General features: G+C 42.1%; 1 protein-coding gene across 1 annotated transcript; it reads right to left on the minus strand.

Moving 5' to 3' along the window:
* Positions 1-1,658: 1,658 nt before the first annotated feature.
* zfhx2 (zinc finger homeobox 2) lies at positions 1,659-9,861 on the minus strand. The gene is made up of 2 exons (XM_032550861.1): positions 7,759-9,861; positions 1,659-4,808 (listed from the first exon to the last, which is right to left on the minus strand). The coding sequence occupies exons 1-2, from the start codon at positions 9,835-9,837 to the stop codon at positions 4,407-4,409; spliced, it is 2,481 nt and encodes an 826-aa protein (XP_032406752.1). The 5' UTR covers positions 9,838-9,861; the 3' UTR covers positions 1,659-4,406.
* Between the last annotated feature and the right edge of the window lie 2,146 nt (positions 9,862-12,007).

A 12,007-nucleotide genomic window follows, 5' to 3' on the forward strand; every position in this document is an offset into this window, starting at 1 on the left:
TGGGGGCGGAGTCAGTTAGCACTGCAGGCGTAAAGCTCTCAATCCTATTGGTCTACAGAGAATTCTAGACCAACCTTTTCAGTATTTCCCGTGTGTTCATTGGACAATCACACGGGGCATTCCGGTTCACGAATGGCGTCGTACGCATTTGATTGGATTATGTTTCTATCAATCGAACTCCTCTCGGTACTTTTAATAAACTTACAAAGCCCATTGCTGACCGAATAAATTCCCGTAATATTTGAGCGAGTTATATATCAACTGCTCAGCCTTACTCAGCGAGGTCCCTTTAATAAATCATTCTGGAAAACCTTTTTATGCTATTTTAGTTCAAATAAACATGGAAACCTTTTGCAGGAAACAAACGTGTTTTGACAAAAACCTACTAGTTTTTCGTTAAATGATTTGGATTAAAAGCATTTTATTTCTGACAGGAAATGATGTTATTGACAACATTTGAAATTGTTGATGTTTAATCGTCCTCATTACTTCTGTAAAACTAGGTATACACAGCTTGATCTGATCAGCCACACAAATTACACAATTTTTTTGAAGCAAAAGAAAATTATTGTCCATTACCTTACTTTTTATACTCCAAGAAAATCATAAGCATGCATTTTTGCTTCCATGGTAAGCCTAAGCATATATCTCTGAACCAGCATTCTTTTAGAATTACATAAACATCCATAAAACATCTTAGTTTTTGCCCTTCATAAAAGGAATATCAGGATATCACTAATTACAAAAAAAAAAAAAAAGGTTTTAGCAACACAAACAATACACTGCTGTGTGATAAACTCATTTTTTGACTGCAGGTGTTACAGCTACTTTCAAGATTATAGTCCCAGTGATGAAAAATGCTTGCGTAAAATATAGCCAGTGACACAGGGTGTCCCCGTTAATAAAGGCGATTAATTGTAACATAATCCCATAATATATGCTGATCTTTCTCAATTTTGACAATTAGATTGGTTCTTAGCGGTTTTTATGTTACTGATATTATTTATTTTTTTAATTATTGTTATTGTTGCTTTTACTGATAATGATCTCATACTGTACTGGTAAATATTTCGTCCAGTGCTCAGCATTTGTCCGACTACATGGGGACCACCACGTGTTATTTTATGAATCTTTTCATTTCTTGAAGTTACAACGTTTGCCCAGTAGGTGGCAGGTTTACGGAGTGACGCACTCGAGTCCAATGAATGAATACAATCAACACCCACACGCTAGAAAGCAGCTGTTAAATAACTGGCCACGATAGTGACCGCTGGGCAGGAAGAGGTCAAACTATTTTGCTCTGAAGTTATTAACGTTTCGAGACTAACATTTAGCACGCTGAATATTTTCTGTACACTAAAATAAAAGCTATTCTAAATATGTCACTTTTGAAAACAAAACATTTTAGCATGTTTACCAGAATTTTTTTTTTTTTTTTACCCGTTTAAAATGGCCCACTCTGGTTTCCCCAGAGGAAACCTGGACAATTTGCGAGATCTGTATGAAAAATTCAACTAACATATATATTTGCATTACAAAATATATTCCAAACAGCATGTATGCAAATAAGCATCTCCTACTGTATTAATCTAACAGTACATGTACTACGGTTATCTTTTCAGCAGTAGGTTTGATGAAATCAGACCAACTTTATGCGCTTTGTTGTTCAACTGGTTTTATTTGTTTTTCTGTATAACAAAGAAAGCATAATGGAGACCAAACACAAAGGCAGGTACAAGGTGAGGAGGAAAATTAAGCTTAATCATAAAATCTAACAAGTCATAACAACACTGCCACTATTATTGTTCAATATTCATAGGAATACCATACTCTTTCTGAGCAGAGCGGTGGCATTGAAACCCATTATGAATCTGTAAGAATAAAACAAACAAAAAAAAAAAAACAAACAGTGATGAGTAGTAATAATAAATTGTATAAGTAGTAGTACAGATCTAACAATAGTGATAATCAAAAGTGACAATGAAACATAAGGGAACATAAAGCAGATCTCCATAAAAACGTCTAGTTTGGACAGTGCAACACCGTGTCTGTGTGTGTGCGCATATGTGTGTGTGTGTAATCCCAGTCTTGAGGTTGGAGCACACTAGTCCTTGCTTTACACACAAGATACAGTTTCCAACAGAAGTACAAATTATTACTCATAGTTAAAAGGACATCGTTCCCGTCTTTGTAACACCGCTGCAGCGATGGCTGCATTCGTCTCGCATGTCTGTAGCTTGTGCAAAAATGGTGGACTAGTGCAAGTGTCAAGCTGTGGGATGTCCTTTTTTTTGTTGTTTTTTTTTTTTTTTTTTACAGTTTGCATTAGGACCTCTCCTGCTCTCTGTCGACCTAAAGATTGCTTTTTGGTTTCTGAATGACAGAAAGCAAAGTGAGGATTACTTTGGAATATCAGTTGTTTTTTTTTAATATATTTCTTTACAAAAAGTTCAGGTTTTAGTTTTGCATTTTTTTTTTTTGTTAAAACTATTAATAGTAACATTAATATACAACTTAAACCGAAGGAAAACATCTTTAGTTTGTGTCCTTCAACACAGCACCATCTTATTAGCTCTCAGTGAATACATTTTCAGTTTCCTAATTTATTTCCTAGGTTTGAGTACCCATAAACCAGATGATACCAATAATACCCGACTGTCTCCGTCGTCGTGGGTTTCAAGAGTATAATATTTCACAGCACATACATGACCAGGATCACTTTCTGCTTTGAAACGGACCCAAAAAAATGAGGGGGGAAGAAGGCCTGCTTTCTCAATCTGACTGGATTGGCTTTTGACCTAAATAAAAATGTTTTGCCAGTTGTAATTGCTTCCTGTCGTTGAACAAACACTCAAGAGAATAAAATGAGTATTTAAAAAAAAAAAACAAAAAAAAAACTTTTACAGTATTCAAAAAGACAACAAAAACAAGGAAAAAAAATTGGGAAATCAGTCTGAGTCTTAGTGCCAAATAGAGTTGAAATCAATTTACAAAGCTCCCCTGTTGGGGTTTCCTTTTAAGGCTGCCATATTACTAACACACCAACAGGAGGTGTAAAACATTTAGATTTCCCAAGCAAGTCTGAAGAGTCACATTCCAAAAATGAGACACACAAACATTTAGGGGGGGGGGATGTAAAATTGACCAACAAAAACAAAACAAAAACAGAATTTAATGTAAAAAAAAACAACAAAAATAAAATAAAAGCAATTACAGTTCTTGGCAAAGAAAACGCTGAAAGATTTACAGGCAGGATTTCTCAACTCATAGAATATCGGCTGTGACATTCAAAGAGACATATCCCCTTGAATGGGTATAAAAAGTTTGGAAAAAAAAAAAAAGCTCTTCATTGACAAGTCTTTTTTTTTTTTTTTTTTTGTATATTACGCTCACAACCAAAGCATATTACAACTGATTAGCAAAAGAAATAAACAAAAAAAACCAAACAAATTCATTTCACGTGATTTATATTAAGGCATCCAACATGCATTAATGCATCTTTCCATAAAAAGACACCTGCATCAGAATGCTTAAAAACATCTCAAACAATGTAAAATGTCAAAGTGCGGTATGCCACAGATTCTACTTTCTTAAAAACCTTTTAGCTCAGTCTTTTTTTTTATTTTTTAGATTGTCATGAAACTATGAGCATGTTATTGTGGACAAGTTTGCAGCCCTACTCACTCTCTCTCTCTCTATAGTACCTCTTTTAAATCCCAAATGAGAAGACGAATAATTCTTGTAGCAACCAAAAAGCTGGCTATTGACCAGCTATTTTCTCCTCTCCCAACAGCTCAGTCCAGTTGTGTGATATCTAAGCAATCTTTGCCAGAGAAGAGGTGAAAAGTTGGCATGAGGGGAAAACAAAAAACACAACTCCACAAGGGGGGGGGAAAAATAGAAAAAAAACAAAAAAAAAACCAGGCAGTTATTTATGTGAGTACATCATGTCACCTCAAAAAAAGTGTTTATGGGCTCACCGTGGCCACTGCCAAAAAGTATAAACACTTGTATCAGTCTTTAGGATAGAACAGCTCAAGCATTGTGAGTTGAGTGCCTTTACAAATTATAGGAAGTAAATCAGTACATAACCACAGGGTCAGGATCAGAAATTGTTGCGGTACGGTGTGAAAAGGTCAAGGAGACCTTTAGTGGGTTCGCACACTCATCAGGAAATCAGCTGATATAGTGACAAGCAGCATGGGAAGAGAGTCTGCTCAGTTCATGTCAGGCCAAGTGACGGTCGAGCAAAGAGGAGCGGAGAAAAAGTGGGGAGTGGGGTGGAGGGAGGCGTAGCGAAAGATTACCTTTAGAGGATTAGTGCTCAAATGTGTTTATTAAAATCTGAGAAGCCCAAACGGGTCCAACAATTGTCAATGTGCAGACCATGCCTGATCTGAGTCTTTTTAACTGTTGCTGGTGGCCGTCGAGGGTGGCAACTCGATGACGATCTCCCCTTCGGAGCCAGCTCCTGGGCTGGTCACAGCGGTGGAGAGAGGACCCTGCGAGCTGTTCTTACTGACCAGGGCCGTGGGTTGGCCAAAGTTAGTGGTTCTCAAAGTGGCCAGGTGATGTGGGGAGAAGACGTGGGCCCTGGCGGCGGCCCGCGACTCGAAGGAGACATTGCAGGCGTCGCAGTGGCCCGTCAGGGTTTCCTTTGGAGCGGGCTGGCCCGGCACTGGAGAGGCCGCGGGTTCGGTGATCGTTAGCTGAACGGGCTTGGGAAGGATGGGCCGATTGGCTTTCAGGGCGCTGTAGTGAAGATAGCTTCCCGAGCTGGTGTCCACTTTCCCATCTGACAGGGGGTACTGCAGTTGGTCAAGGGAGACAAAGAGAGAGATAGAAAAAGACTCATTAACATTTTAAGAAAGTATCAGAAATTGCTACTGCAATCAAACTACATAGGTTGCATTCACACCAGCGTTGTTTCGTCTACTTTAATCAAACTCTAGTCTGTTTGCCTAGAAAGTCTGGTTCATTTGGGGAGGTGTGAATGCACAATCGAACTCTGATGCGAACCAAACTGGGATACTCTGGTCCATCTAAAAACCTAGGACTCGGTTGAGTTGAAGTGAACACATATGTGAATGCCAAGCGTTATCCTACTGGTGTCTAGTGCTTGTAGGAGAAGTGGCTCGTGGTCTTTCACCAAAGATAATCTGTATCTTCAAAGTGGACCAAAACATCCACCTCTCTTAAGATTTTGTGACACTGGAAGTTGTGCTCAGTGTCTACTTCAGAGGTTTATGTGTCGTTTCCTTCAGTGTTTCTTGGTGCAGAACCACAGAAACCTGGGTGGTGGGGGGGACAGGTGTTTTTCAAAAGGTTTAAATCTTTTGTCACAGTGCAGTTATTAAGGAAACCACATTAGCCGCAATTGTAAACAAATGTTGCAATTTTTAGTCCCCAATCGAACCGAATATCAGGTGTGAAAAGGCACTTAGAATCATCTAGGTGGTCCAATATGAAAATGAACCCAAACAGACATGGGAAATTGTAGAATGAATAAAGCGGCCAACATTAAGCTTTTGGAAATCCCCAACCTCAAATCTTGGGGATTTGAGATTGGGGATCTGTGATGTCTAGGTTTATTAAGGAAAAAGAGAGATCCAAATTAACTTGGCATTTTCTGTGGAATTACAGTTGAGTCCTTTGTTTAATCCTGGATTGGGTTCAGTTGGTCATGTTTTTGGTCAATTTCAGTATCCCCACCAAGGCCTTATTACCAGACTTGTAGAATCAAGAGATCAGTTAAACACACCCTGTCCAACAGCATGATGTAGGCTAAAATATCTTGAAAAGCAACACACCATGTCTGGATCTTCAGAAATTCATGAACAGATTAAAATACTCCCTGAAAAGCAACAGTCTGGATAGGATTTCAAGGTCATTTCTAACACTCTAGGTCTCTAGCCAGCTATAGTTGGAGCCATTATCTACAAATGAAGATATCGTGGCCCAGTGGTAAACGTTCCCAGGAGTGGCCAACCTATCAAATTACACCAGGAGAACATGGATGACTCACCCAGAAGTTCACAAGACACAGAACATCTCCAGGCCTACAAATCTCACTTATGGTCCTTATTAATGAGTCAACATTTAGAGACTTGGCTCCCCAGGGAACACCGAAGCTGCTGATAAAACAGGCCCTTCTCCCCATGTGCTGAAAAGCATTTTGATGATCCTCAAGAGTTATTATATATTCTCTGGACAAAAGAGGAATTTTTTTTGGAAGGTGTTTGATAGGCTGGTGGCGCTTTGCTGATTCAACACCTGGTCTAGCTGCTGTAATTGATGAGATCATGCATTCTGCTCTGTACTAGAAAATCCTGAAGATGATTGATTGTTCAGCTATCAATTCGGGACCTGAAGGGCACAAGCAGTTTGATTATACAGCGCACCAGCAAGTTTACTTCTAAATTGCTACAAAAAATAATTTATTATTTTTTTTGAGTGGTTTAGTCAAAGTTTGGAGTTCGATCTTATTGAAATGCTTTGGCATGATCTTTTACAAACTATTTGCAAAGTATGGAGGATGGATCCTGCCAAAATTGGCAAAAAATATTATAAATATTATTAATGTCTTGATTAATGTACCAAATATGGCAACCCCGCTGCCCCCCAAAAAATGCTAACTTATTAGTTTACTGCGCAACAACTATTTTCAATAGTATTGATTTCAAATAACCAGTATTTAATTTCCCGTTTTATTTCCAGTCCTGTTTTATTAGATTCATTTATTTCATTATTTTATTATATTGTTTCTAATTATTATTATTTTTAAATTTACTGTCGCATTACTTTCCTACAAAAAGAAAAAAGAATGAATATGAGGAAAACAAGACTCAGTGAATAAGCAAAGGAGAAAAGAGGGTAGAAAATATAAAGAGAAAATATTACAGGAGAAAATAAATCACTGCATGATATATAAAAAAAAGGGACAGTAAATAAAAATGATAAAAAAATTAGGGGAAAAAATGTATGAAATAAAATGTGACAGTAATTAAAATAAATTGCATTAAAAATAAAAAGAATGGGCAGATAAAAAAAAATAGAAATAATGTTGCACTGTATAAATCAGTTAAGTTGGGGAAGTTAATATTTTTCAATGCAATATTTAGCATATTACTTTATCAAGCCATTTATTTCTTTCTAAAAAAATTTTGTCAAATTTGGCAGGATCAGTCCATCATATTGTAGCTGTATTTTGTATTGTAGCTAAAATACAAAAAGTGGGCCAGACTCCACATTCAAGATTAATTCACGTGGCAATATTGGCACTAGTGAATCTATTGAGAGACCACTGAATTTTACACAGATGTTCAAATTGCCTTAAAAAGCTTTTTATTTTACCATAATAAATAAAATCATAATTTGAGAATTGCATTTTATTTTTATTCATGTTATCTTCACCAAATCTTAAAAATTGTACAATGATCTAAAACAGTAAAGATTGTAAAAGAGGTAACACTTTCTCACAGCACTATATTCAGATCCTATGTGGATTAGAGAAACTTTAAGTTTTTACATATTTACTGAAGAGGGGAAGAAATATTATAAAAAGGACCAAAAACCAAAAATTTATGTTCTGACCAGAATACTACAGTTTCACATCAAAACACCCATTTTTGTTAAGATTATTGCTGCAGGAGGAGCAATAACTGCTAACCCAAAAATATTTATCTTTTTTGTTGGTCTTAAAAACAGAGTAATACAGGAAAGCAGCAACTAGACAAATATGTCAAGCTGGGAACGTACCATTTTTTCCTGCTGCAGCCTCCAGCGCTTCTCCTTGGCTCTGGTATTCTGGAACCAGATCTGCACCACCTTGAGAGGCAAGTTGAGCTCTGTGCCGATCGCTTCGCACTCCATAGCATTGGGGTGGGCACAGGTTTCATAGCATGACTGCAAGATGGACAGCTGAAGGCAGGACAGGTGGGTGCGTGGCCTGCGGCTGGCGGAGTGGGACAGAAAGCTGCTTTCCGTCGGACTGGATTTCACGATCATCGGTGTGGACGGGCTCCCCGCTTTGGCGGAACCGGGTGTGTTTGGGCTGACCGGTGCGATGCTAGGAGTGGGAGGAGGGGGGATGGTACGAGGCGGCGTGTGTGTTGGAAGCGCCAGTTGTTCTCTTGACAGAGTGTTGATCTTTATGGGGACTTTGGGGGTCCAGTAGTTGAGACCGTTTTGTTTTGGTGGCACTAGAGTGGAGACTGGAGGCCTGTTATTAATGGGAGTTGTGGCCAGCTTCGGTACCATGCGGTTAGCCATGCCCGGTCTGATCAACATTTCACTGTCATCCTCTTTTTCCTCGTCGGTTTTTTCTTCTTCACTCTCCTCTTCTTGTTTCTGGATGGGCCGTGGGGCAATTGGAACTGGTTCCTTGGGTGGGGGAAAGAGGACGGGGGTAGGGACTTTGGATGCAACTTTCAACATACTGACATTGCTGCTGGCTTCAAGCTTGGTCTTTGGCACTGCAGTAACGCTGCTGCTCACAGGAGACCCTGCGGTGGGGTTAGCTACCTCCTTGGGCTTGATGGGAACTGGGATCACTTTCTTCACTAAGGCCGCTTTTGCCGGCTCTTTTTCCGGCTCTTTGTCCGTCTTAATAAGTGTCCGAACAATTGGAGTAGCTGGGATGCCCCCGGTGTTATGTGTAGCAGTCTTGTTTGAGAATATGGGTTTAGAAAGAGGCCATGTGAATTTGATGAGAGGTTTTCCAACAGCAGCCAAAGTGCCGTCGCTGATGAACCGGACCTCGCCTTTCCTTTCCCTTGCCCTCATGTTCTGGAACCAGATCTGAACGACCTTTTTTGGAAGATGAACCCACTCGGCGATCTGTTCAAACTCGTGCTTCCCGGGATTAGGGTCTTTGAAATAGCAGCCATACAGAATGTCAAGCTGTTCAGCTTGAATGATGGTCCTTGAGCGGCGCATGTCCCGATACCTTTTTCCTTTGGACTTCCTCTCTTGCAGCTCAGTCTCTTTCTCCCGGTCTCTCTCCACTTTCACAAAAGTGGTGTTTGTCCTGTTATCTGCCCTCATATAAATGTTCGACTTTGTCATGTGGCTGCAGTTGACCAGATTTATTGGGCTATTGGATGAAGGCACAGCAGTCCCGGATTCTGGTTTAACCTGGACAACCACCATGCCTTTGGATGTGGGGCGGAGGCCAAGTCCGTCCAACAGCTGTCCCTTCTGTACAGATATTTTGTCGACAGATGAGGAGGACGAAGTATACTTGGAGTTGTTTTTCCCTATGCTGAGATCCAGCGCAGATTCGGAATCATCTCCGTTGGACAGGTAGTGAGAGGTTTGGTTGTGGGAGGAGAGAGTCTGCGAGAGTAAAGAGCCAGGAAAGCGAGAGATTGTTGGGGAGTTTGAAAATACCGATAATTTGCTTCCATCGCTTGCCATTGAGGGAGCAAGGGAGAGAACATAAGGGCTGAGGAACTGTGTAGAAAATGGGGAAATGGACAAAGGGACAGAGTGTAGAGCACCGGGGGAAATCTCAGTATGGTCCATCGCTGTGGATTGCGCATTCGGAGGATCCCCTTGAGCCTCCAACTCCAGATCCACATCCGGGTCCTGTCTTTCCTTCTTTGACTCCACCTCATCTCGCTCAAAATCGCCTTTACGCTTTTTCTTCTTAGCCCTCTGAGCTCCTCCACCCTCGTCATCTTCGTACTCGTCCTCTGCATCAGAGAGGAACACAGTTGTGGAGCGCAGCACCTTTCCTCCAGCTGTGCCCTTGTCGCTGTGCATCTCCCGCTGTGCTTCGTCCTTAGCAGGACTTTCAGGACCTTCTCTGTAGCAATTCGTTTTGGCTTTCCTCATCAGAAACGATGACAGAAGTGTACATTTCGGTTTCTGAGTCGGACGTTAGAGCGGAGTCTCCACGTCTCTCCCTTCCTGTGTCCCTCCTCTTGCATTTCTCTCTTGTGCCAGACAAATCCATGACCTGACTACTTGAAGCTTCAGGATCGTCGTCACCTTCTGCGATAATGAGAGAGTTTTCCTCGTCGTCATAGTCGTTATCAGATCCTTGACTGTGTTTTGCAAATCTATCCATGTGTTTTAGCTCTGCTCTCCGTCTCTGCTTTGTCTGCCGGGCGTGGCTCAACCATCCTCCGCACTTCCTCTTCTGAAAGCCCCACCTCTCTACCTAGTGCTTCACAGTCCTCATGAGGAGGACTTGCAGCATCCGCCTCACTACGGGACTCAAAGAATGCCCACAGAACCTCGGACTGGAACTCTGACAGTACAGGAAGGTCTAAATGATTGGCCTCTACGGCGTGACAACGAAGATTAGTTTGGCTGGTGGTTAAGGCATTGGTATTCGGGCTGGATTTTGGTGAATCACAAGGGGTGGTGCCAGATTGAGATTTCTGAGGGGTGGAATCGGGGCTGAGTGTAAGGTCTAAGTTCACTGGACTGAGGCTGGCTACAGAAACTGAAGGCGAGAGGTTGTTATTGCGGAGGCTCTTGCCTGTGCCTGCCCGGGAGTGATTCAGGCAACTTTCTTTATCACCTTTCGAATTCAACTGATCTGTAGAGCCATCTCCATCTGTTGTGCTATCTTGATGTTCTTTCACCTTGTCCTCATTGCCGTCAACCTTCCCTTTGTCTTCTCCGTCTGCACACTGTGCAGATTCCTCAACAGTTTCTCCTTCAGGTTGTCTCCCTTGCTGTTCTCCGAAGTCCCGTTGTCCCCATTCTTGATCTGATTCGAGGACTTTTCGTCGCTGCTCTGCCTCTCTTGCCCTTGCTCTTCCTGAGGGGGCTGCATGTGAGCTGAAACAACCGATGAGGGCCACTGGTTCTGTAAGCTGTTAAGTCTTTGGGTTAGTAGGGCTTGCTGGGCTGGGTTGAGGCCTACGAATGGCACGCACTGCGTAAGGAGCTGTCCTTGCTGGTTGTCTTGATGCTGCTGAGTTTGGGCTTGGAGCCCATTTAAGATCAGGGGCATGACCATGTGAGGCTGAGGCACGAGCTGAGGCGCAGCGGTACCGGGAGCAGCGCCCGCTGCGAACAGCGACGGGAGGATGGAATGCGACAGGGTGCTGGGAGTTGATGTGAGGAGGGTGAGAAAGGCAGAGACTGCCTGAGCTGAGGCCACCGGGGACGTGAGGAGGGAGGGAGCCACTTGTGAACCTGCAATCTGCTCTCCATCCTTCGCGCCACTCACCATCACTGTCGCAGGAGCAGCACAGTTGCTGGTGGTACCCAAGGAGCTGCCTCTGCTTTCAGAGGTCGTCACTACCGGGTTCAGAGCGCTGGTGTTGCTACTTCTCGAACTGGCAGCAGGTACTGCACCGTTTGAAACCATGCCAGCACTTTCTGCTGCGGGTCTGATGCAAAACAGATTTCATATGGCTCTCAAGGGTGATGGCGTGATTGTAGGAGACTCGACACACAGCACACTGGTAGGGCTTGTTCGATATGTACGGACGAGACAGACCCGCAACTGAGGGAGGCTGGGTAAAGCCTTCTGCACCTTGCTTTGCAGCGCCTGAGGTCATCCTCTGAACATGGGATGCAGAGGTATAATGAACACTCAAGGCAGTCCTGTTGGAGAAACTTTCCAAGCAGGCATTGCATTTGAATGACCGGGTGCTTTTTTCAGCTGGAACGCTGTTTTTACCAACTGACTTGTCACTCATGCCCTGGTATTTCTGAGTTTTCTGTTGCATTTTGCAGTTTGGCTTCTGGGAGTAAGTTTCCCTCCTCTTCTAAAACCGCCTCAGCGTCACCTCCCTCCCGTTCCATTATGCTTTCCTCCTCCATCTCTTTGTCAGCAAGGGTCTGGCTAGCTTCTGAACACTCTGTAGATTGGCAGGGGTCTGAATGGGTCTCTTCAGTGGACATCAGTTGTGAAAATTCAGCATCTAGGGGAAAAAAAAAGAGAAAAGACTTAACTTTCATGTTTTTGGATATAAATGAACAAAATCAATGCTAATTTGCTGCTTTCCCCATTTCTTAGATTTCATATTCTAAACATTTAAAA

The sequence above is a fragment of the Xiphophorus hellerii genome, chromosome 21 (assembly GCF_003331165.1).
Source record: "Xiphophorus hellerii strain 12219 chromosome 21, Xiphophorus_hellerii-4.1, whole genome shotgun sequence".
Lineage (NCBI taxonomy): Eukaryota > Metazoa > Chordata > Actinopteri > Cyprinodontiformes > Poeciliidae > Xiphophorus > Xiphophorus hellerii.

Excerpts from the sequence above, each read along its gene's own strand:
- zfhx2 (XM_032550861.1), bottom strand. The coding sequence starts at position 9,837 with ATGAGGAAAGCCAAAACGAATTGCTACAGAGAAGGTCCTGAAAGTCCT. Across the intron at positions 4,809-7,758 it reads GGCTGCAGCAGGAAAAAATG|TACCCCCTGTCAGATGGGAA; the intron begins GTACGTTCCCAG and ends GACCAACTGCAG.